This window comes from Triturus cristatus, chromosome 7 (genome assembly GCF_964204655.1).
Source record: "Triturus cristatus chromosome 7, aTriCri1.1, whole genome shotgun sequence".
NCBI lineage: Eukaryota > Metazoa > Chordata > Amphibia > Caudata > Salamandridae > Triturus > Triturus cristatus.
The window spans coordinates 1184742799-1184769816 of record NC_140590.1 but is presented as its reverse complement, the minus strand read 5'-3'; the positions used below and the strand labels follow the sequence as shown (position 1 = coordinate 1184769816).

The 27018-nt window shown below is 45.8% G+C and overlaps 1 protein-coding gene across 1 annotated transcript in view; it reads left to right on the top strand.

Moving 5' to 3' along the window:
* Window positions 1-23524, top strand: part of LOC146811410 (cytochrome c oxidase subunit 6A, mitochondrial-like) — a 30788-nt gene extending 7264 nt beyond the window's left edge. The window contains exons 2-3 of the mRNA XM_085614509.1: window positions 15303-15445; window positions 23182-23524. Coding sequence (XP_085470635.1) covers window positions 15303-15445; window positions 23182-23277 — 239 coding nt within the window. The 3' untranslated portion in view covers window positions 23278-23524. The remainder of the gene's footprint in view (window positions 1-15302; window positions 15446-23181) is intronic.
* The last annotated feature ends 3494 nt before the right edge of the window (window positions 23525-27018 follow it).

Sequence of the window (27018 nt, the reverse complement as noted above, 5' to 3'; positions counted from 1 at the left end):
GAGCAGGTTATTGCAGTGTTGCTGTGATATCTTGATGTTTTGTATTTGGGTTTAGTATTGGAGTGTTGCTGTATTTAAAGGTTGTCTTTTTATGTTCGTACATTGTGTTTTTTTTATTGTCTTGTCTTGATATGTTGTTGCATTGTGGTGAGGTTTTGTTGATGTGCTGTTGTATTGTTATTTTGTCTTCATTCTGTTCTTTTATTGTGTTGTTATTGTGCTGTGGCTTTGCATTGTGACTTTTTGTGTTGTTTTTATGCTGTGATTGTGCATTGTAGTGTGCCTTTTTTACGTTGTTTCTTGTGTTACGTTCCGCTGCACTGTGTCCTATTATTGTAATGGGGTTATGCGTCTGGTTGGTGCTGCATTGGGTTGTGCTGTGTTGTATGTCACTAGCTATCACCCACTGTAGGTTGGAGGCCTGGTCGCTTGCTGGTACCTTTCACTGGAGCCTGAGTGTGACCTCTGATGGCTTCCGGTGCCTGCACACCAGAGTCCCACATGAGTTGGGAACAGTTTCTAGCTTGAGCTCATTCTTAGCATACATTAATCGCCGTGATGATGCTGTTTACTTTCTGAGCCCGACCCCACCACCACAAGGATCAAACCAACTCGGCCCAAGCATGTCTGCAGCTCTGTCAGGATTATACCATTCTGCTGCTAGGTAGCACTCACGAACACACTATCGGAAACTGTCTTGTGTCCTATTCATGACAGGACCCATTGCTCACTGTGCTCCACACACTCTGCAGATCTGGGTTTCATACCATCATCTTGATGCATTATGGTCTCTGTAGTTCCTTCTGTCACCAAACCTTGCATAGATCTTGTCCTGAAAGTGAAGCGCTATTCCGTATCAGCGTTCCTGGTTCCTACAGATATTTGAAGCCATGTATACGGGCTTTCTGGACTCTTTTCCTTGCATAATTCTGATTAGTACTCTGTCCCTGGTTTCCCTCCCTGTGTCTTCTGGCTTTCCTAGTCTTTCTCTCAGATTGGTGAGCATCTTTTTAATTAATTCCCCCACCTCTTTCCCTGTACCTGCACTCCTCCACTGAGCTTCCAGCTATTTCTGCCCTGTGAGATCAGTGCTCAGGGTTCTCACAACTGTCTTCACTGCGGAGACTCTGCGAGAACCACAGCTAATTTGCTGCTTTGCTTTAAACCGTGCTCCTCGTTTCTGTGTGCTTTAATTATCCTTTATTCTTGGTTTTTACCATTATCTGCATTACCACATTAACTTTTTTGTTTCTCTGCCTTGTTGTTACATCCCCTCTGTGTCAATGTTGTTAGATCACCCTGTATGCTTCGAGTCCTCTCCTTGCTTGTATGTAGACTCTTTGGCTTGTGTTCCAGTGTTACTTGTTCAGTCTGCACACCTCCAGTCCAGTGCTTGTCTATGTCCACATTCCTATTCTTGTATTTCACAGTTCTAGTTCTGCTTGCATAGCTCCAGTCTTGTCCTTATCTGTGTGCAGAGTCCTTGTTTTGTATTTCCTTGTTCCATGGTCTGTGTATTTCCAGTCCAGTCCTGTCTGTTTCTTAGAAACCTACATAGAGAAGCTCACAGCTCTGGAGGATGTTTGAGGTATTGCTGCTAGAGAGGCCCAGGAAGGCTGATGCAACAAGGCCCATTGCACTATGAAACACTGTAGGGATCAGTGGCACAAGTTGTGAAGCAAGCAAGGAAAATGAGCCCTCATCATTTGCCTGGGTAGTAAACTACTTAAAACAGGGGTGCAGTAGACCCCTCACATCCCTTGGCAGCAGGGCCACTGCACCATCTGCAGTAAAATAACCTTATAACCTGCTACTGAGGGCTATACCCGTTTTTAATGGCCCTGAACCCAAGTTATAGACCCAAGCCGTATGTGAAGGCCTGTAACGAGGGAGAGGGCCTTTAACAATCGATCTAGACTGAGGCAGAAGGGCTTTAAGGCTATTAGAAAATTCCAACAACTGAGGGTAGATTGTGCTAAATTAACAAGCATAAATTATGAAGCCCCGGGGAGGTAGCTGTCCCTGGGGCTGTGGGGGCCCCCACACCTTAATATAGAATTGCCCCCGGGACCTGGCCCACAGGGGGCTTTTTAACAAGCGAAGCGCAGGAGACCGTGCTTCGTTTAAAAAAAATAATTTCAGCAGGATTCGTGCACCCAGCGCAAATTCGGCCGAAATTATTTTTAAAAAATGCTTTTTTGAGCCTGGGAGTCATTGTGGGACCCCCTGTGCAGGCCTATGGGGTCAGGGTGTTTCTACCCTGCCCCCTTTTCTTATTTTTCATGTTCTTTTTTCTGTTTTCTTGTGTCTTGTCAGCCAATTAGAATGAAGCTCATGCTCAGGAGGAGTCGCGACTCCTCGGTGCTCAGATATATACATTTTTAATTTCTTGAATCTCTCTGTAACTACTGAACGGATTTACACCATTTTAAAAAAAAGGTCGCTTTCTGAATCACGAGCTACCTTTTTGCCAAATTTGGTGTAATTCCGTTCAGCAGTTCCGGCTGTAGCCATGTCTAAAGTTTCCTATGAAAATTAACCTGGGGAATACGTGTTTTGGGACCCCCCTCTTTTCTCGGCCCCCGCTTGACGAATCGCCCCGAAACTTTCAAGACAGGAGCTGACCGGAGCGCCCCATTGGATTTGAAGATTTCGCAAAGATTCGGCAAACGGCGCCAAAGATATTGTCAAATCAAAAACGCTTTTCCTATGGAAACTAGGTTCTAACTATAACTACCTAATGACGACTGCCAGTAGGTAATATATATATATATATATATTCACTTAAAAAACCATAGGTGTCACACATGTTATAGTTAGCTGGACATTTCCCTCGTAAAAAACCAATGAAATTCCCCCGTTATAGTTAGTGCAGGCAACTATACCTCACGCGCCCGCAATGCACTGCTGATGACGTCACATATTACATCACTCATGACATGGTCAGTGACATCACTCATGACATCACTGATGACATCTCAAATGACATCACTGATGACATCATCCAGTGAATGTGTGTTTTTCTGAAAATTAAATATGTTTTATATATGTACATCTCAAGGTCGATGGAAGAATAAATGGGTATATAAGTGTCTAAATGGATGATTTTTTTTTGAAAAATTGATTGTGTAACTGACTGATTAAGTGTATCATAGTGAATACATGGCTTAGTGAGTAATGTTTAAATATTTAAATATCTGTATCAGTCTCTCTCTTTGTGTATAAGTGGCTGCATGGGTTGGTGAGTAGCTACATGAGTGTCTATATAGGTTATTTGTTGGTTTTTTGAGTATCAGTGTCTGATGTCTGTATGGTTTGTTGGGGGGTATTACGTAGTGCATAGGTGCATGAATGAATGACTCAGTCTTTGTATGTGTTGAAGACAGCATGTGTGCAGGACTCTATGGGTGCATGAGTGTGTGCATGGGTGTGTTAGTGAGTGAATGACTGTCTCAATAGTGTCTCTATGAGTAACTACATATGTTTTAAACTAGTATATGTGACTATTGGTGTATATAAGCAAGTATATGTGAGAGTGAGAGATTGAAAGAGTTCCTGTATGAATAAGTATGTGTTTCGTTAAGTGATTGTTTAAAAGACTAGGGGCCTCATGTAGGTAAATAAATTTTACCGTTTCTTAAATACCGAGCCGTACCGAATCGGTATTTAAGAATCGGTAAGTTATATGTAGGTAAAAATTCGCTAACAGTTACCGAATCGGTAACATTCGGTAATCAAGAATCGGAAATCACCGAATCGGTAAATACCGAGGTGGTATTTACCGAATCGGTAAATACCGAATCGGTATGTACGGAATCGGTAAGTAAAATCACATGACTTGATGAAATAGCTAATCCTGTGCAACCACACCCCACCCAACCAGGAAGTGGCCACACCCAGGCAGGTGTACATAATTAGCCGACCCTGGAGAGGCTTGGAGTGCAGAGGAGAGGCAGGGAGCCGGTGCCTGTGCGAGCGGGAAAACGAACATCATGTCCAGCCAGAGAACACAGAGAGATGGAGGGGAAAGGAGGAGGAAGCTGAAATTCAGCCCCAAGGAACTCCAGGTGCTGGTGGAGGAGGTGGTGAAGCAGCACCAGAAGCTGTTTGGAAGGCAATCCCTGCAAGTGCCTGAGGCTGAAAAGCGCAACATTTGGCTGGCCATCCAGGCGCAGGTCAATGCTGTGGGAGTGACCCACAGGGACATAGAGGTCCTAAAGAAGCGCTGGTATGACCTGAGGATTGTAACCAAGAGGAAGATGGGGGAAATCCAGAAGGAGGCCAGCCAGACTGGAGGTGGAACCAACAGGGCACCTGCCCTCACCGAACTGGAGGAGCTGGTGGGGGCCACAATCGAGCAAGAGAGCGTCGTGGGTCTTGGGGACGCCGACAGCTCTGCCAGAGCCGCCACACAACAAGGTAAGACGAAAGCACAGCAATGTAGCCCCCCCTACCCCTATCCCACATCCCCCATTGTGAAACGAGAATCACACTGCAGTCCACATGTGTCAGTGCAGACAGGCAATGCATTCTGGGAGATGTAGTCAGGGAAACACCAACCATGAAGTAAATGGCACAGGGCAACAAGGCATGTCACGCACATGAGGCACAAGGAGGCAGAGGACATTTTGGAATGTGAAATGATTTATTGTGACGCTTGCAATGCAGCCCTTCGGGGACACTGAGCCAATGTTGTATTTCTGTTCACAGATGTGACATCATGCAGGACAGGGCATGCTGCAGGAGAGAGGGCACACCGGCCACACAGATCACCTCTGGCCAGCACAAGTTCAGACCAGGGAGCAGGCCCACTGGCAGCCGCACCACCAACACAGGCAGCCTCGCCGCACCCAGAGCCAGCATCACCTCACCCAGAGCCAGCATCACCTCACCCAGAGCCAGCATCGCCACTCATGTTTGAGTCACCGGCCACATCTCCGCTTGCAGGTGTGAGAATGAGGAGGCGTCCAGCAGCCAGGCTACGAGCCTTAGACACCTCGTCTGACGACAGCATGGGCCCTGAAGAACTCACCAGGCCCCAGGAAGGGAGCCATGCCACTGTGCCCCACACCTCACAGGCAGCACAGACGGGAGCAAGAGGGCGCCGCAGGTCGCGTGTCCAGAGTCCACCAGCACCCATTGACAGCCATGGTGTCTTCTCGGGGCTCGAGGGCCAAATGTTGAAATAACAGCGCCTGCAAACAAAGGCAGTCATGTCAGTCCAGAGGCACATGCGGGTAATGAAAACTACATTAGTCAACATGGACAATAACATCAGCGCCATGGCAGCGGGCATTCGGGACATGTCCCAGTCAATCCAGCAGTTGTGCAGCAAATTAGATGCTGACATCGAAGCACGGCGCCGGGAACGGCAGAGGAGGGACACTACCAACAGGGCACTCAACCGTCTGGCAACTGCCACTTCTCTACTCTGCCGGCGCTCTGTGTCGATGCAGGAGGGCCTGACACACTGCTGCAGCGACCTGTCTCGGGGGATGGTGCAGGTGACAAGTGCACTAGGGGTGCTATTAACTAGTCAGCCGTCGACAACTGCTGCAGGGGATGCTGCAGAGAGCATCGACAGCAGCAGCAGGAGCAGCATCACACCCCCCGTCCCAGAAGGACGCAGGAGCAGCAGGCGGCTTGGGGTTGGCTCTAGTGAGGATGCACAGGCCGTGCCATCCACCACTGCAGCGCGTATGCGCAAACATTGATGTAGCCCTGCTTAGCCACTTCCCAATGGGTGACGTAACCCTGGACTTACTCCTTGTATAGATGGTATATTGCCAGATTGGCTTGTTCATGTGTTCATGGCGCGGTGCCACATTAAAACTACGTCATGACTTATCACAACTGTCTGTGTCCCCTTACTTACTCAGAAATAGTTGCATGTGATCTCTGCCCGTCTCTCTCTCCCATCGATTGCAGTTGGCACTCTAGCTGCGTTGCCCTCTGGCTGGCCTGACTCATCCTCGTTGTCCTCAAAATATGTTAGTTCCACATCTGTACCTTTTTTCGTGGCAAGGTTGTGCAGCATTGCACAAGTGGCAATGATCTTGCAGCAGTTGATGGGTGTGTACTGGCGTGCGCCTCCGCTCTTGTGGAGGCAGCGGAACCTGCTCTTCAGTAGTCCAAACGTGCGCTCCACCACATTGCGTGTTGTTTTGTGTGCCACGTTGTATCGTCTCTCACTCTGGGTTGTTGGGTGTAGGTAGGGAGTGAGGATGAATGACCGGCATGCATATGCACTGTCGCCTAGATGAGTAAAAGGGAAACATCAGTCACATGCCCCTATACACTATGATTTGCAGGTTGCAAGGGGCGTCACTGTTACTTACCTAGCAGGTATCCTTCTCCAAATTCTCCGGCACTCAGTCGTGTGTAGATCCCACTATTCTGGAAGATGTAAGAGTCGTGGGTGCTCCCAGGAAACTTTGCAACAATATCAGTGATGATGTTCCCTGCATCACAGATCACCTGCACATTGATGGAGTGGGTGGACTTTCTGTTCCTGTAGATGTGCTCTGTGTCAGCTGGTGGGCAGATTGGGATGTGTGTGCCATCAATGCAGCCAATGACATGGGGGAACTGTGCCATGTGATAAAAGTCTGTTTTGGTTTTCTGCAGTGCAGCCTGTGTGTTTGGGAAGCTGATGTAGTGGTGCATTCTCTGCATCATGGCATCCAGGAACTTCCTGAAGAAACGGGACAGGCAACTCTGGGATACACCACCCACCGCAGCTATCACCACCTGATAACTGCCGGATGCCAGTAGATGTAGGCTGCAGAGCACCTGCACATGTGGGGGTATGGCGTGCGCCCTTCTTATTGGCTGGTCCAGGAGTGGGTGCAGGTCCCTTATCAGGTCCATGATGGTTTCGGGGTGTAGCCTGTACCTCTCATGTATCTCTGCATCAGTCAGCTGGAAGAGTGTGATGCGCTGTCTGTAGATGCGTTCCTCCCGTCGCCAAATCCTCAGACCTGCTGCCTGTAGACGTAGGCGCCTTGCAATGACATACAGAGCGGCCATGTTGTCCACGCTGTTGCATTTTGGGATTGCTTATATGCATTGTTGATGGTTACCACCTGCTTTCAATCCGTGTTAATTACCGACTCTTATTTACCGATTTTCATGGATTTCTTAATTACCGAGTGTTCCTACATGTCATTTTCATTGTTACCACTTCATATTTACCACTTCATATTTACCGATTCGTTAAGTATGTATTCGGTAAATATGAATCGGTATTTTAGGATTCGGTAAATATGATTCGGTATTTACCGCCTCATATTTACCGAAAAGTGGTTTTTGCACTCCTACATCTCACTTGTCTAAATACCGGTCGGTAACGGCATATTTACCGAAAATCGGCCGTTACCGACCGGTATTTGGCTACCTACATGAGGCCCTAGGTATGTGTAAGTTTCCGTAAAAGTAAGTGTGGTGGTGTGTGTATAACTGTATATGCAAGTAAATGGATGTTTGATTCTTTATTAGCATGAGTGACTATGTGTGTGAGTAACTCTATGGATGAGTGGCATTGTGTAACAGGGTGTATAGGTGTATGAGTACATATGATGAGTGAGTACATGTATGAGTGACTGTATAGGACTGTTGGTGAATGAGTGGATGTGTATGTGAATCTTAGAATTACTGAAGAGGTTGTTGTAATTGGTATTGGTATGTCCATTTTTTTGAAAATTTCAGTCTCTATTTTTTAATGTGTGTATCAAAGGTTATATTAGGGGAAGAGGAGGTCTGCCACTCTATCACAAGGATGATGTCATCAGTGATGTCATCAGTGATGTCATTTGAGATGTCATCAGTGATGTCATGAGTGATGTCACTGACCATGTCATGAGTGATGTAATATGTGACGTCATCAGCAGTGCATTGCGGGCGCGCGAGTTATAGTTAGCTGAACTAACTATAACGGGGGAATTTCATTGGTTTTTTACGAGTAAAATGTCCAGCTCACTATAACATGTGTGAAACCTATGGTTTTTTCACTGAATTTCTAAGGTTTTTTAAATGCTAATTCCTAACTATAACGTGTGTGAAACCTATGGTTTTTTCAGTGAATTTGCAAGGTTTTTTAAATGCTAATTCCTAACTATAACGTGTGTGAAACCTATGGTTTTTTCAGTGAATTTGCAAGGTTTTTTAAATGCTAATCCCTAACTATAACGTTTTTGAAACCTTTGGTTTTTTCAGAGAATTTGTATGGTTTTTTATATGCTAAGTTATGTATTTTTAATTAAAGATATTTTTTTTTATTTAAATAAAATTACTATATATTCATTTATATATTATCTGTATTTTTTTATAAATTATTTTTTTTTAAAATTCAATTTGGATATTTTTTTTTTATTTAATTTTTAAAATTATTTTATGTCCACTTTTTTTTTTTTTTTAAATAAATTCTTGGGGTGCGCGCTCTGAGCGCGCACCTAGTACTATTTCGTAAGTTTTTTATGAATTCCGGCGTACGTTATTTACGTACGCAAATATACTTAATGGTGCGCGCTGGGAGCGCGCACCCAGTACGTATGCATACGTACGTACGCATGCGTCCTACGCCCTCGACGTTGTTTACTTCCGCATACGCTAAAATTATGCGCAATAACGGTCGCGTATACGCGTGTTCAACGTATGCGCGCTAGGTACGCGTATATGACGTATGCACCTGCGCGTTTACGCGTTCGTGCATACGTCATCACGGGGTGCGCGCTCGGAGCTTGCGCAGTGCGCGCACCTCGGGTTTATACATAATAAAACAATACAGTTCATGCAAACATATAGATTTTTTTCTAATCCAGCTGTTTTGGAAATGTTCTTCTCTAGTGAATTCAATTTATTTTTCAGTGTGCCTGTTACTGTGACAGTAATTCTTCCATCCTCAATTTTGTCCACTGCTTCCAATTTCCTGATATCTTCCTTTTCCAATTTCAAAAGCTCCTCATTGAATATTGAGCATTCACGTAGAGTTGGCATTAAGCAGATGACACTTTTGTTTTCTGCAATGTTCTTGTATATCTTCTCTGCAACTATTTCTTCCTTTGGAAATAAATTATGTAGCAGCCGACTCTGTAATGCTTTTGTGCCAGCTTCAGTGAGTAGTCCAATTCTGATATCTTTCAGAATACTTCCATATTCTTCATCGTTTGCTTGCCTCATATTAGTAGTAAGTTCCTTGTACTCAAAGAAGGACCAAATATTTGTATTACCGATGCTTCCCAATGACTTCTTCGTGTCTTCATGTGTGACAGTATTAAACACTGGTTGTCCTTTAACTGGAGTAAGTTGCAAAAGATCTCCAAAAACTATGACGTGTTTTCCACCAAATAACATGTCATAGTCTGTCTTCAAAATTTGCTGCATTCTTAAATGCACAAAGGCAAGCATTAAGTTTGATACCATGCTCACCTCATCAATAATGAGAACTTGCATCTTCTTCAATACTCTTGAAACTTCCAAGGATGCTTCTCCAGTTAGCTTGTTGTATTGTATTTTGTTCTCATGCTCCACTGGTAACATTAGCAAACGATGTAAAGTGATTCCTTTTATGTTATATGCTGCTAACCCAGTTGGAGCAGTAACCACACAAGACAAAGTAGAATCCGTTTTTTGCTGTAGGTAGCTTCTGATGACTTTTATAAGGAAACTTTTCCCAGTTCCAGCTTGTCCGCTTACATACATCCTGATTGGTTGAAATGATGTGCATGAGCACTCTTTTTTTTCATGTTGAAATCCGTGATCAATTTTGCTTCTGATCTCTTCATAAATTTGTTGCTGCTCTTCGTTCAGTTGTCTTTCCAAATTTTGTAAGTCTATAAATTCTTCTTGAGCTTGATTCATAGCCGTTTCCACTTCATTCATGGCTATTGATGCTTCATTTTCAACGATTGGTTGTCCTAGAGGATCTTGACTGAGTGTTCCTGAACTTTGGCTGTCCTGAGAACTGTCTTTAGCTATTTCTGCTGCAATTGTAGTTTCCTGTTCAATTTCTTCATTTAACATTTGCAGATAAGTTGAGAATGTACTGCATTGTATGCTGTCTTTGCTAGCATTGAAGGAATCTTCATAACTCTGGAATTCTCCCAGTAGTTCGTCCTCTGTACGCCATGGTTTAAACAGCTGTAAAAGAGCCAAGTAGTAAAATTCCTTTTTGTCAGTAGTGTCGCAACTCAGCTTCCTGTGATTTATCAAACTTCCTTTTGTTTGCTTCACCAAACATCCTTCCTCACCAATCACTTTATATTTTCCATTGTTGATGTCTTCTGCGGCTTTCCGTGAATAAATGTAGTTCTGCAGCACTTCATAGAGACACATGTTCTCCAGATGTTGACTTCTTTTTGGATAATATGTGTCCAACATGTTTGATTTCAAAATATCTGTACTTTGTGGGTCATTCTCGGCCAAATATTCAATTTCTCCAACAGATTTCAGTACCCGATTTCTCATTGCTGCAAGGCCTAAACTTGCCCAAATTATTCTTCTTGATTTCGAGTAGAGACTTGCAGAAGATAACCTATCTGAACATTCGTAGGATCCAATTTCTCGATGCGATAACATGAGTGCATCCAGATCTCCTTTGAAGATGTTCACAGTGTGGATTGTAGGTCACAGCTATGTCTTCTGGAGTGAAAAATTTGCAGAGAAAAGAGGTATGGTGAGAGACCTTGCTTTGCCAAATGTAGACATCAAATGGATTGGTCAGAGAGGGTTAAAGTGGCACCAATTAATGCCTTTGGTGAAAACCTTTCAACATCTCCCACAGCCTAACCTTATTATTGTGCACTGTGGTGGTAATGATCTAGGCACTTTAACTGGGGTAGGTCTGGAAATGCTTATTAAGGACACCTTTGTGCAATTGATGTCGCTTTTTCCACAAACTGCCTTTGTATATTCTAACATATGCCAAAGGCAAAAGTGGAACTGGTCCAACCAATTTTGTCCGCAGATTGACAAAGCAAGGAAGCACGTCAACAAATCTATTTCTGCTTTCCTCAGAGACTATGGTATGGGTTCCATTTACCACAACAACTTGCGTTACGACATGCAAGACATTTATAGAAGAGATGGTGTGCACTTCACTGATGAAGGCAACAGAGTCTTCCTCTTGAACCTCAGACTCTGCATCGGTACTTACTAGTAGGTACCAAAAAACAAACAATAAACACAAGGGCTCTTTTTAGAGCCACCTTATATCTAAACACTTATATGCGGTTTTTTTAAAATTTGTTTTATTAAGTTTTTTTTCGGGTGCGCGCTGGGTGCGCGCACTCGGCGATATTTTTTAACAAAATATTAATCTTTTTTTTTGCCCTACAAGGTCCTACTTTGACCCCCTTACAATGCCTACTGGGTCTATGTCTACAAACTCTGCCCCCTTTTCAAGTTCTCCCCCTTTGTTTATCACCCCCTGTAGGAGAGTAGGGTCTGGTATCCTATGGTCACCCCAAATTTTTGCTTTTTGCTTCACTGGTTTTTGACATATTGAGGCTGTGGGCCTGCCAATCAGACCCCCAGCCTGCTGTTCTCTCTACTAAATTAAAACTATGCACCCTAGGTGCATAACCAATTGGAAGTGGATCACCCTGTCAGCCCCTGTACCAGTGTACACTAGGTACCCAGGGCATTGGTGTACCCAAGGCCTGCCCGGGGCTGAAGCATGTATTATGCCACCCCAGGCTTGGCCTAACAAATCTGACACAACTGGCTGATCACTCAGCTGGGGTAAGTTGGTGTAACCACCTCTTACTTAGGTGTAGTATACCTATACCTAACCTTACATGGGACACCTGGTAACCTATAAGTCACTCCTATGGCAGGCCTTAACAATCCTGAAGGCAGAGTGCTTGGTTCCATGTGAGATGGTGCTCTGGCATGAGCTGAGCCTGTCTGCAGTGGTCGGAACAACTTCCTTCTACTGTTTCCAGGTATCGTCATACCATATACTCTTAAGTGCATTATGAACCTCGCGGATAAATGCTAACTTTGGTTTGGCTTTATCAAAACATGTCGAGTAAGGTGTCATACGAATTGGAATACTAACCCCTCGCCAATTCTGGCGACGGGGTTAGCATTCCACCCTTCTAGAGGGACACGACATGTACAGTACCTGAAACCCGGGTAAAATCAGACATAGCCTCAGCTCCACAAAATGGATGCTGCCACCACAGACACAAGTCTGCCCTCCTGCTGCTGGGAGTCCTTCCAGCTTGGGAGGTGTGGACAAAGGGTTTCCTGCCAGGGGAGGTGCGTGCACCACCCCAGACAGGGTTTTGTGTATTGGTCAGGTAGGGCTTGAAAGAAACCAGACATGCCTGTGGCTCACAAGGAGCCTCGGGGCATATGCCAGTTCAAACCGGTCCTGGGGCACACCAGTCCTGGGCCTGGGGCGAGCTGGACAAAGGATTGGGGGTGTAACCACCCCCCTTCCTGGTCCCACCCTTAGGGAGGGACCTAGCAGGTAGTCCGGCCCCTAGAATCCGCTTAAAGGTAGGAGCTGTGTCCTAAGACTTCAGACATCCTGGAATCAACTTGAAACTAAGAAGAAGACGGGAACTTCGACGCTCTGCCGCACAGAGGACTGAAGCCAATCTCCCCTGTGGTCAGGGAGTGACCACCTTGCTAACGCAAGCACCATCCAGCGAATCAACGTCTGCTTTGCCGCCGCCTCCCGCCGGAGCCCGAGCCCAGAGACTGACAAGACCTGGACCTCCAGACCTCTCACCGCCCGATCCACAGTTCCTGAAAAGAGGAGACCCGTGGAGGCACCGAGACACGTGGAGCCAGTCATCTTGGAACGACTACGACAAGCTGACAAGTGCAACAACCGAGGCTCCCTCCAAGTTGTGCTTTGGGATCTGAGAAGCCCAACCCTCGAGCAGCATCTGCACCAAAGGTGAGCCCTCCAGCATCTCCACGATCTGCGTGGGGCCCTTCTGCATTTTGCCACTCGACGCGCCTAACCGGTTGCTGGCCCGCTGGCTAGTGGCCATCTTGGCGACGAACTCTACGAAAAACACCGCTGGTCTGGTTGCTCCAGACTGGCCCTTGCTCCCCTCCAAAGGAGCAGTCCCTCTGACCTTGCTGGTCAGAACCATCAGCTTATTTCCTTTCCTACAACAATTGCTTTTGCCAAGGCTTGTTTGCTTCGATCAAGTCGCCGACACCGCCGACAGCGAGAGCCTGCGTGGGACAGCTCGTGACTCGACTCCTGGACGTCGTCAACCTTCAGGGACCACGTGGCTGCAGAGACAAGCTACACCTTTCTTCCTGTTTGCACCCGACATCGCCTGGTACCCACCTGGTGCCACGCTGGTCACTGGCTAGTGACTGTGAACACTGTCCCCTCTGCTTACAGGTCTTCAACATCTCCGATCCACCCTTGGATCCACTGCATCTCCTCCGGGCCGGTCGCCTGCAGCATCTTTGTCTTCAGGCTCCACGGAACAGATAGAAGAAACCCGACGCACTTCGAGGCCTATGCACCCGCTTCCTGTGGGTGAGGTAAAGCTGGCACTCCTATGCCCAAGTGTAGTATTACATCTCTAGTGCCTGTGTTCCAAATCTTGAGTTCCTAGCCCACCCGGAAGATCCTCTTTGCAGTAACTTTGTACTTTTTACGCAGCCATTGAAACCTATGGGAGCACGCGTGTGACTATTTGCTCTGCACACGCAACTCGTGGACCTCCTGGTCACTAACTGAAGTTAGCTCCTTGTAGGCCCAGCGATTCTAGAGGCCCTAGGCCTTTTCCCCTTTCTGTTCGTGGTACTTATACCACTATTTTAGTATATGGTTCGAGTGGCCACCAGGGCCTATCCATATAAAGTGCAACTTCTGTGTATTCTGTGCTAATCTTGTTTGACGATTTGTGCTCCTGTGCTCATAAAGAGACTAGGGGTTACTTTGAGAAATAAATACATATATATTTTGAATATATATCTGTGTGGTGTCCTTTCATTGGTATAAAAGGGGGTTGCATTTGGTAAAACAGCTGGCTTAACACGCATCACGAGTTTAGCCTCAAAGACTGCTTAGCCTACGCTACCACTAGGGCAGCTAGTCCGAAAAGGTTGACTTACAACCACACCATAAGGGTTTCTTGGCATGGTACAAGGTGGTCACTTTAACTAGTGAACATCATATACCAGGCCAACTTCTCACACCCCCCAAAATGGCGGCCGCCGCTTCCTGATTTCCACCGATTCGAATGTTTACTAAGATCTAACAACCAATCAGAATTGCGCTCGCGCACGGCGAGGTGCGCGCACCGAGCGCGCACGGAGCGCGCTTAGATATATATATATTGATTTAAAGGCTATTTTCTCATAATCTACTGAACAGATTTACACCAAACCTACAAAAGGCACTTCCTTGACCTGGGGACTACCTCTCTGCCAAATTTCTAGTAATTCTGTTCAGCCGTTCGGGCTGTAGCCCTGTCTAAAGGTCCTATGGAAAAATGCATGGGAAAAACGCGTTTTGGGACCCCCCTTTTATCTCAGCCCCCGCTTGACGAATCCCCGCGAGACTTTCAGGGTAGGAGCGGAGCGTAGCGCCCCACCTATTTTGAGAAATTCGCGAGGATTCGTCGACCGGCGCCAAAGTTATTCCAAATAGAATGTTGCGGATTTCCTATGGAAAAGGGGTCCTAACTATAACTACCTACTGGCAACCGCCAGTAGGTAATATATATATATATATATATATATATATATATATATATATATATATATATATATATATATATTATTCAACTTGTCCTCTATGGCAGTCACGGCACCCGTGGGGTGATTTTCAATAATTTATTCCTGCAGATGAACATCGCTTTGAAACAAATGGGTGCAAATTACAAAGGTCCAAGACCCATGTCATACTGTGCCTGGAGTGGTACTAGGTTTTTGTCATTATTCAGCTTGGCATTAATGGCACTGTGCTAATCCTATGTCTAACAACTTTGCTGGAAAAATGGCACACGTCTTTGGCCCCTTTCAACTGTGCTAATCCTATGCTCAAAAAATGGTGGAAAACAGACAGTTGGGGTAAGCAGATTCAGAGTGCCACTAGTGTTGTAGGGTGCTCCATATAATGAAGCTGCTCGCCGCCTAAACTTGAGAACTACCCAGAGTTCCATGCTTCCTGTTTTGCATAATTTATTCAGCATTGTAAACAATAGAGAGAGAGATATTTAGAAGTTGTCGCCACTATGAATGAATGAAATATAAGAGTAAAGAACATACCTGTTACGTCTAATGTAATCATCCTTTGATTCTCTGTGTTTGTGGAGCAGCTCGCACATGGAAGATCCTGTCCTTCGTGATAGCACTGCCCGGCGTGGCGATCTGCATGCTGAATGCGTGGCTCAAGAAGGAGAATCACCCGCACGAGTCTCCCGAGTTCAAGCCGTACACCCACCTTCGGATCCGCACCAAGGTATGAGGAGCCAGTGCAAGTTAAAGAACTGAAGGTGGGCAATCTGAAGTGGAAGCCCATAGACAGCAGATGATGGCAGATCTGTGCCAGAGGTAGAACAGTACAGTGGTCTTATGAGGGACCACTGTTAGTGGGAAAAACAGGTTTATGTGTGGCCTGGGAAGTGCAGACAGGACTTAGATGAAACAGGTTTTTCCTGTTTTCCTGAAATGTTGCCAAGGTTAATATTTCTTTAGGTAATGTCATGTCCCTACACAGCTGCCGTTTCTGTGGTATGGCAGGGACACACATCTCGAGTCTAGGTTATGGGGGCCATGGAATGTGGGTAATAGCAGATCTGTGTGGGTTGGAAGTAACCTGTGTCTGCATCTTGGGACCAGGAACCTTGGGATAAAATATGGTCTGTGTGGGAAGTGGTTGAATGTGCAGCTCTGTAGTGAGGGACCATAGATTGTGGTTTATCTGTAATGGGGGAATCAGAGGTCTGAAATGAGGGATCACAGACTGTAGATAAGACAGGTCTGGGTTGAATGGGTGTGGGACAGGTCTGTGACGATTGGATATGGACTGTGGATAACAGTGGATGTCTGCATAATGGAGAGTGCACAGGTCTGTAAGGAGGGACCATGAGCTATGGTCTGTGTGAGGTAATAGAAGCAAAGGTGTCTAATGTGAGACTATGCTCTGAGGAGGATAAGTGGTCTCTGTAGGATGGAAATAGTGCAGGTCTGTAATGTGAGACCATGGACTGGGAATAACAGATGGTCTGTGTGGGATAGCAGTAATTCAGATCTGTAATAAGGGACTGTTGATAGGGTTGCCACACAGCCAGCATTACCGATAAATGAACTGCTGGGGCTGGGGCTGGTGTTGATGGCATGGCCACCATGATGAGGGCTGGCAGTGCTTAGTTAGTAAAATAATAAGTGTTTGGCACAAAATATTTCTCAGGAGGCCAATGCAGCTTCTGTCACCTAAACTTCCTGCCAGTGCTGCCAAATACCAACACCAACAACACCTAATTACCATTGCAGTCCTACAAATGTGACCATGTGGACTATTCTGTGTGACCCAAAATTGTAATAATGGCCTGAGCACACCCATTTTATGTTTTCTACTCATTTATTGACTTTTCAAACACTTTGTCCATATGCTCTTTAAAAAAAATAGACTGGCATTGCCACCGTGTAGTAGACTGTCAGACGTGTGCCTGTGTTGTGAAATAAGTGATGGTGCTGAGCACAGTCAAACACCGCACAAATTAAGCACAGAGGGCCTATATGCAAAGTCGGTCTGTGCCAGGATAATGCCCTGGGTGGACATACATGTTGCGTGCCCCGGCTGCTGGTGAATTTTGTGTTCAGAAGCCAATCACTGGCTGATTACACCTCCATTTTGACTGGCCTCTGAATACACACATCTCTGCACCTCCCCCAGCACACCTGAATCGCTTACTGATTAGCTCCTCGCACTGGTGCCAAATTGTTCGTCAGGCGGGTGGGGGGTTAATAGAGAATAGCGTCAGGAGTGAGCAGTGAAAAAAGCAGGCTGACGGGGTGTTAAAAATAGCAGCATGTTAAACAAGCATTGGCATAGCCAATAGGTCTCGCCTTTGGGACCTTATAAGTGTTTAGCCATGCAACAGTTGCATAACTAAATACTTATAAGGTCCCAAAAGCGAGACCTATCGGCTATGCCAAGCGGCCGCGAAAGTGAAAGTAAATCGCGGCGCGCGCGCCCGCGCACATGCACTATGGCTCTGGGCTGGCCTGGTAGCACTTTTTGGAGCCCTCTCAATAAGTCTCGCCAGACCAGTGCATGCGCTGGGTCAGGCGAGACCTAAAAAATGACTGAAAGCACTTATTGTAAATGACTCGAACCAGGTGACAGGGACTCTGTTGTTGTCATGACTTTGATGCAGACATTCCTTACGCCCCCTGAAGATTGGCGACCAGGGCCTGGTCTCAGCTCCCCCATTTCAAAAACTGGCTCTTCCTGTATTTTTATGTGTCACCTGGACCTCTATGGCCAGGTATCGCCGAGCTCCAGCCCTTCCCAAATGGAGTGACCAGGAACCATCCACCTGCCCTCCAGCATCCCTTACTGCGACAGACAGCACAACATCAATTTGTAGTTTTTTGGGTTAGGAATGCTCAACGGGCACTGCTCCAGCTCTGCTACCTCGCACACAAATTGGTGATTCGGAAAGACATGACACATGCGCAACTAGAAGGCACCAGTCAGCATAGAAGCAGCCTAGGTGGGCTGTCTGGAAGCATGAGCATCGACTGCTGCACTCCAGTGCCGCGAGGATGAGCAACCTGAATGCTGACAGGCACTATGCAGCATGTTACCTACTCAAAGTCAAACTACTGGAAGGCTTAGGGGCATATTATCGACAAACAGCGATGATTATCGCTAAGCGCGTTTAGCTCGCTTTTCCTTATCGCCGGCCATCACTGGATTTAATCGCCGTTTTTATCAACGCTTATCCCCAACGCGATAATGAATCCAGCGATAGCGGGGAAATGCGGGAATATCGCATGTAATCCAGCGATAAAAAGTCAGCGATACGTAAATCCTTGCTAATACGACATGGTGCACTTAGCCTGTTAATCCACCTCCCACAGGATAATATAGCTAAGTAACACAACAAGTAAAGTCTACGGGTCTAACCAGTCTATCAAAAGAACAGAAGTGACACAACAGCACGTTCAAACATGAAAAAGTCCTCATAAAGAGGGCCAAGTCCCATCACCCACCGAAGTGGCATGCTTCATCATCTGGGACCTCCCATAACCACACCTGTTGTAGTTATAGAGCTACAACTCCTTAGATTACTGTAACAAGGAGGTGCTCAGGGATGTTTTGATTCCTATGGTCGGGAGGATAAATTATCTCAGGATAAGAAAGACTGCCATGAGTGTGGTGAGTCTAAATGCAGTGTGTGAAAACGGGAAAGTGATTTAAAATTGATTAGCATTGTAAAATTATTTTATTCAGTATCCAATGGCATCAAGCTAAAAACAGCAGAAATCGTCACGGGAACGCGTCCACAAACGTTATAGAGACACGTCCTCGTGGGTCAACAAGTTTCAGCCAACCTGTGTCTACCAAATGACAGTGGCTTTCGTCAGGACCATAAGGTAACACTACTGCAACAATGTGAATGAGTGATTTGGGGATTTGTCTGCGCAGGTCTTTAAAATTCCCTGAGACCCTATAACCAATTGTTTTTTCTTGATAATATAGCTAAGTCACAAATTTTGCAGACGTTAGATTCCAGCGTTAAGGGGGGCTTAGCACGATTTTAATAGTCGCTATGCGGGTCCGGGGCATCGTTGTAAATATCGCGATGCTGCGTTACCGATGTATTCCCATGGAAGTTATGTGAGGAACGCCTACTTTGCATCTCATTAGCGATGCGATGCAAGGCGTTAGTAAAACGGGTGCTAGCACAAGGAAACACGCGCTAAACCCTGTTAGCGTGTCCTTGATAATACTGCCATGAAATTATTGCCACTTTTCGGCCGAAAACGGCCGCTAAAGCGACGATAATGGACTTGATAATATGCCCCTTAGTGTTATATATTGAAATGTGGCTTCAATTGAGGATGGTGGAACTTCATGCGCGTGTGGAATTCCACCCATTGTTTGAGGGGACCGTTCCATGCGCAGCAGTTTCCAAGGCCAGCATGGGAGGCGGTCGCAACTGCAGTTAACCAAAATAGAAGCCTGAAAAGAAACCTACCTGAAGACTTCCTCGCTTCTAATTTACGAAATTGAGCGTGGCTAAAATATGCTGCCTTTGACTTTCACTCATCCATTCGTTCTGGATTTCAGCTAGACTAATTTTCAAACTTACAGTCACCAACATAAACAAAGAAAAGCATATTTGTTTTCCAGTGGGATTTACCTCAGATTACATAAGATCTCCTGATTTTCTGATTTTTATCTGACTCGCTTTAGAATTTTGTATTTAAAAGAAGAGATGGAGTCTGGCTTACTTTGTGTCCCCAACATGAGTGATATTTAAAAATAACACCTTCGTATAATCTGCTTTTACTTTTTTTCACAGGAAGCACATAGGTGACTGTTAGAGGAGTGGAAAATGGGACCTTTTGACAGTTATGGTGATAACAAGGCTTGTATTTTTCCAATAAGGTTGGCAACCCTGACAGTGGATAACTGTGGGTCTGTGTGGGATGAGACCAAATAGTATGAATACAAGCAGATCGCTGCTGGATGGAATTAGCGATGGTTTGTAATGAGGGAATGTGGATAATAGTGGGTCTGTGCGTGATGGCGTAGCAGACATTTGTAACAAGGAACCATGGACTGCACAAACCAGCGAGCCTGTGTGAGGCCAGGTTGGCATTGATGGTTTATAGATTTTGGGGGCGCCAGATCGATGCAAAAGTCGGATTGATCAAGCCACAAAAGGCCAGCTTGTGTGGCCTTGATAAATCCAAAACAACTCAACTCAGCACAAATCACTGCATTGTATTACTCTGCACCAGGGAGGCGTTCCATGGGTAGAGCGTGGGTGTTCCCATGCATCAACCCATGGATTTGAGCACATTACCAGATTTAGGTGGTGGACCTGGGAATGCGTCAAAAGGCTGCGAGTCCCCAGGTGAGGCAAAACTAGGAGAAATATCTTTATTTCTCTTTGTTACTTCCTCTTTGGTGTCTCTTCCTACACAAAAACAATCCTGCTTACTGTGGTGTTCTCCACATTAAGAATAAGTAGACATACATCAGGTAAGGGTCAAGTACGATTTATTCACCTCATCCATCAACTGCTGCTGAGTCACTGATTCCAATAGAACCCCTTTACATAGAGAGGTTCCACATGGAACCCAGTATGAAGTCACACATCTTCCTTCTTTACAACAAAAGAAACATAACAAAATATAAACGTCAAAGCTAAGGGTGGGGGTTACAAGCATGGCGAATAAAGAACCATGGGCCATATGTATGAAAGTTTGGTTTTGCGATTCTCAAATAGCGATTTTTTTGCGAATCGCTATTTGAGAATCGCAAAACGCTATGTATGTAGGATTTGCAATTAATTTTGCGAATCCTACATATTCCTTAATTGCAAATTGCAAATTGCGATTCGCAATTAAGGAATACCTTCCCATTCATTCCTATGGGCCTCAATTCTCAATCAAAGAATCACAAATTGAGAATGCAATTTCAAGGGTGCCAGGGTGTCAAAAGGACACCCTGTTGCATCCCTGAAATGTGCATGTGTGCACATGTGGCACACATACATGCCCTGAGGGCATGTATGTGTGTCACATGGCACTTTGAAAAATGCAAAAAAGTTAATTTTTCAGAGAAATCACAAATTACCACCAACTTGAAGTAGGTGGTAATTTGCAATTCCTTAAGCCCAAATTGCACTTTTTCTGTGCCTCTTACCTTGCATTTAAGGAATCGCAAAATTTGTGATTCCTTAAATGCACTCGCAAAATAAGGAATAGCAAATTTTGAGAATCCTTATTTTGCGAGGTAGTTTTACCTTAATACGTCCCACTTAGCTAAATTGTGATCGCAAACGTCGAAATTCGCAGAATTTCGGCGTTTGCGATCGCAATTTTGAATGATACATATGGCCCCATGTGGTGAAAAGAAAATGGCAATGCTTTAAAGAAAATTAACAAACATAGGGCCTCATGTACGTAGCCGAATACCGGTCGGTAACGGCCGATTTTCGGTAATTTTACCGTTACCGACCGGTATTTAGGCTTGTGACATGTAGGGGGCTCATTTCTGTATTCGGTAATTTACCGAATCGGTAAAATTACCGAATCGGTAATTTTACCGATTCGGTAAATTCCGAATACAGAAATGAGATGTAGGGGGAGTGTGTGGGTGTTGTTTGGAGTCGGTATTTACCACCAACTAATAGTTGGTGGTAAATAATGTATGGATGTGTAAACGCATGTTATAGCGCTTAGAAGTGTGCAATGTGGCAGACATACATGCCCTTAGGGCATGTATGTGTGCCACATGTGCACACATGTCCGAATCAGGGGTGCAACAGGGTGTCAATGTGACACCCTGCCACCCTTGCTTGTGCTCCCCCATTACCGAATCGGTATTTACCGATTCAGTAATGAGGCATACCTTCCCATCAATGGGAAGGTATGCCTCAATACCGAATCGGTAAATACCGATTCGGTAATTACCGACTCACTCCGATTCGGTAACATTTACCGAATTTTTACCTACATACACTTTACCGATTCTAATATACCGAATCGGTATGATTCGGTATTTTAGAATCGGTAAAGTGTATGCCACCTACATGAGGCCCATAGTCTTTCATATACTAGTTGTGGAAGTTGTTTGTCAAGTTAAAAATCAGACATCTGTTGATGTAGAAAGTGGAAAGCCTTCCCGTCTCGCTGAAGGTACCAGTTTGCAAGACAACAGGGCTATCTGCTTTAGAAGTGCTAGGTCAGGTCATAGAGCGAATGCTCCATACTGTCTGGCTTTGCAGGTCATTTGCAATGCCTGTGGGAGGAAAGGCCACTTTGCAAAATGTTGTAAGAGCAGAATGAAAAGGAGGGAACAACCACAAGTTAAAGAAATCATGTTTTAAGTAGATGACGGAAAAGCATCCTTCTCATGTAGTCATGGTTGAAGGGATTGAGCTTGAGATGAAGTTTGATTCATGTTCACATCTCACTATGATTAGCAAAGACATATTTGATGTTCATTTTAGAGACAGGGTAGCTCTTCTTGCTCCTCTCACTGGTGACTCTGAGACCTCAGAGCTAAGGCTGAAGAGACGCGCTGTAGCAGTGAAATGCAAATGCGTTTCACCTCTCGTCCCTCTCGCGGATCTCCTCACCGCTGAGTTTTTTGCGCAGCACACACAACTCCTCCACTCCGAAACAGCCGCTGGAGAAGAGTGTGCGCACAACTTCTCGTGCACTTGTTGAATCTGCCGCTGGACAAGAGTGGTCACAAAACTTCTCTACAGAAGGAAGTAAACTACTCTTACTTGATGTTGAGGTGAAGGGGTGCTCCAATCCCATCCTCGTCGCCAGATTAATGTGGTGTTCTCCACATTAAGAATAAGTAGACATACATCAGGTAAGGTTCAAGTCTGATTTATTCACCTCATCCATCAACTGCTGCTGAGTCACTGATTCCAATAGCAAGGTTCCAAATGGAACCCAGTATGATGTCACACTTACAACGCAGGCACCTGTGCGCCATGGTGCAAGGGTGCCTGCATTGGCGCTAGGCAGCACATTGTGTGCCAGGACTGGGAAATGACATGAATGCACTGTATATTGTTAAGTACGGCGCATTCCTGCCCTTTCCCTATCACGCAGAGCAGTGCAGCAAGGTGGCTTGCTGCACTGCGTGATATCATAATAACTATGCCCCAGGATAATCATCTACGTGGAATGGAGGAAACACGTGTCTCAAATGAGAAATCGTGGACTGTGGTATGTATGAGCTGGAGGGGCGCAAGTCTGCAATGAGGGACTGTGGTCTGTGGATATGAGGAGGTTTAGACTGAACAGAGGGAGCCATGGTCTGTAATGAGGTGCATTTGAATGTGGGGGATGGAAGGAGCATGGGGCTGTAATGGGGGACCAAAGGAGGTTGTATACATTTGATGGAAGTAGCTCAGGCCTGTGATGAGGGGGATTGAAGTGGTGGACTCTTGGACCCCAATTACTCAGGTCCGTCCTTCTGTTTTTCAGCCGTTTCCTTGGGGAGATGGGAACCACAGCCACTTTCACAACGCTCATGCTAACCCTCTCCCGACGGGCTACGAAAAGAAGCACCACGGCCCGTGAGTGAGGCCCACATCCAGGGTTCAGCGGGATTCCAAAAACGCTCGCCCATGGCGGATCCCTTGAAGACTCCAGAAGATGTCGAAGCACCTAGAACCCTGTCACAGAAACCCTCAAAATGACCTAGTGACCTTTTGCTGCAAAAGAAAGAGCAGTTAAATGAAAACTACTAATGTATACTGTGTTATCCAATTGTGTTATTGTACATTCAGTGTGGTGGTTATTATTAATAAAACTTTATATTGACTTAGACGGGAAAGTCATATCTTTTGTCCCTCAGCATATTGGGCTACCTGAGCTTCTAGGTGACTAATTCTGCTTTAGGAGTTTACCTAACAATGGGCAGTTTCTTACTAATTACGTCCTATTTACCAGGCTTTGACAATGTTATATTTTAGAAAGGAATTTTGCAACTGTAAAGTACTAATCATACAGCGCTTTATACCCCTAGGTGGGGTGCTGAAGCACATTCTCGCACTGGTAGCCCACTATACTGTGTGGGGCAAGTGTTGTATTTGTTGTCTTCTTATCTGAAAAGTGCTTTGGTATCGTGCCAGATCGAGCAGAGGTGGTGCTCTTACCTTATCTTGAGACACAGCCCCTAGCAGTGTGCTGGAAGAGGAGGTGTGAGGGATCCCTGTGCAAATTATAATTAGGGCTCCCAGTTTTATGGTATTTTTTTTAGGTCTCGCCTGGTGTAGGATGCGCGCAGGCGCAGTCTCGCTGGCGAGATTTAATGATATGGGGATTTTTTAGTAAAGGGCATTAAGCCCCGCCCCTCTTTTCCATTGACTGGCGTCACCGTTTATGCTAAACGGTGGCCAGCCATTGGGAAAGAGCTCTGTGTGACGTACTCTTTTCTCTCTTTCTGCCGTCCCACTTGGACTGACTGCCCTGACTTACTGCTGGCGTAAATGGTTTCTTATCTTTATGGGGCCAAACACATGGCTTCATAAAGATAAGAAACCTTTTAGCAGGCGAGGCCTGGGACGGCAGAAAAAGGGGAAAAAAAACGTCATGGCGAGCGCTTGCTATATCTAGTATCATACGCATTTCAGTAGGTTTAGAGTGGGGCTTTATTCCTAAAACTTGGACTGTCGTTAGCTGTGCGCTGCACTGCACAAAGGCAGCCAAGTGCGCCCAAGCTTTCAAAGGCACCGAAAGTGCACATTCACAGCACCAGGCAAACACGCATTAGGGACGAAACCATCTAGATGGGTAGGGAAACTGAAGTCCTGATGAGGGAAAGCTATCAAGGCAGGGGCGGGGTGGAATCAGTGGGTGTGTGAGCCTGTGCTGCTTAGCGCACTTAGCATCAAAGGTTTCCAAATGTGGCTGCTTATGGCTCCTTTAACTCAGTGTGGCGCACGCGCACTGCAGGGGCTTACTCACCATAATGCCCGTTCTCCTCCGTGAGTGAGCGCGCGGGGCAGCTTGCATGCTTTGCACTTCTCACATCCGACGCCAGAGCGAGCTCATGTGTTGCACTTATGTTCCACTTTAATTATTTGAAGGCCGTGACCGCAGTGGACTTTCTGACAAACTGATGAACCGGCGCAGGGTGAGGGAGTGATCCGGGTTGGAGGGAGTGAAAACCAAAACAAGCCCGAGCACAAATGTTCAAAGCAGCCGCAGGAAGAAGGGACTAGAATCGGAGCACTGGGGTGTGGCCGGGTCATGGCAGCCCACCCTGCTCTATGAGCATTCCTAGCCTGAAGCCAACTGGTGAATGGCCCCGAATGGCGAGTCCGGCCCTATACGACTCACGGACCCTTGCAGCGGCTGCTCGCTCTTTGAGGAAAGGCAGCTCTGTAGATGCACAAATGCAGCGACTGCCTGATCGTGTGGCGTAAGGCAACCTTAGGGAGCCCCCCCTGCAAGGAATGCTGAGGGGGCACCTCGCAGTACCCCTGCCCTCGAGCTGACAGGCAGAGGGTGCTCCCCTTAATGCCCAGATGACTGCTCCCCAGTCCCTCTCACTCCGCACCGTGGATGCGGGGGTATCGGTCAGGCGGAGTGAGCGTAAAGGCCTCTAGTGTTGAATTTCTTCCCTGTGTAGTGCTGCATCGCATGGAATCAGCCTCGCTGCTCTAGAAATAGAAATGACCGCAAACTGTGGCACGAGGGAGGCTAGAATGGAGAAGTGAGGTGTGGGCATGAGAAGACAGACCACTAGCTTCAGTTTGTACTGAATTATCTAGAGTCTGAGTAGGCCCTAGACACTGACCTCAGTGTCACGCTGGAGTATATTTTTATTCGATAGAAGAAAAGATGTCACAGGCCTGGTACTAGACTAGAGCGCTGTGGCCGCATCCCTTGTAGATTGTCATGTTTGAATGAACGCCGGACTGCACTCACTACACATCCACTTGACCCCATGCTATACTACGCTTGGTTCTTGCACTTGAATGGAGTATTGTCCCCACTTGTCATTCACTTGACCTAGTGCTACACCCTTGGTGTGCCCGTCTGCCCTGCACTCGAGTGGGGTGGAGGAGAGTGATGGTCAGAGCGAGGTCACAGAGGGCGAAGCACAAGAGGGCTGGAGGCCACATCATAATAACCTTTTCTTCACATAGTGCTTCATAATGCGTTTTCACAAGTGTAAGACCAACTCGGCCTTGCATCATTCACAGGTTGATATGCTCAATCCAATTAAATCAATTAATTGACTAGGGAGTAAAGCCTGTTATTTACTGCGCTTAGCAATGTTAGAAGTGTGATATGAGGCGCTATATAAAACAAGCATTGGCATAGCCAATAGGTCTCGCTTCTGGGACCTTATAAGTATTTAGTTATGCAGCACAATATCCTTGGTGCAACAACATCAACTGCTGCATGGCTAAACACTTATAAGGCCCCAAAGGCGAGACCTATTGGCTATGCCAATGCTTGTTTTACATTTCCGTCTGTATTTAGCCATATTTATTTTATGGCCACTTTATTGGCATTTATCCATAATTATTTTATGTTTTGAGAATAAATGTAGCCGTAAAATGGTATATTTCCACATTTCATTTAACTGATAAATATGCACCCATACTTTGATGCCTGATGCGTTTTAGCAAATTAAGCAGCTGAATATAAAAAACACTACACCAACAGGTGAAAATTACCATTAGATACAAACATATATGTTAACATATGCCTGTATTTAAGGGACTCCAATCCTGTTTTTAATTCCCCATGGTGTCTATCTGCTTAGCAGTTGGTCTGGAATCCATGAAGGGCAGCAAGGAAAGTCACTTACAAGAAGCTCAATTTTCTGTATTTTTCCGCGTTAAACAATAAATACAGACAGGAAATACATTGTTTTATGTCTGTATTTATCTGTAAGAATTAGTAAAAACTGAAAAATGGAAGCCTTCATTATAATTAGGATCGATAGATCCAGGCAGCTACACAGCACCAGCATAGCCAGAACAGCAGCAGAATGGTATGTGCATGTACACTAAAAAGTAGAGCAATCAGAGAAGGCCTGGTAATCCATGTAACAACATGCACAGTGCAGAGATGCTGTCAAACAAGTAAAATGGTGCCAAATAGGCAAGAAGTTGGGGCCAAATAGGCAGGGAGCATTATCCATGCATCCCTTTTGAACAGGGCCGGACTGGGGACCAAAACCGGCCCTAGCAAAGTGCTCGGCTGGCCCCCCAGGGTGCTGTCGGTATAGCCGAGCTGTTTGCCGGGGCCGGTTTCGGCCAATTTTGTTACAGAGGCCGATATTGCGGCTGTGCTGCAAAA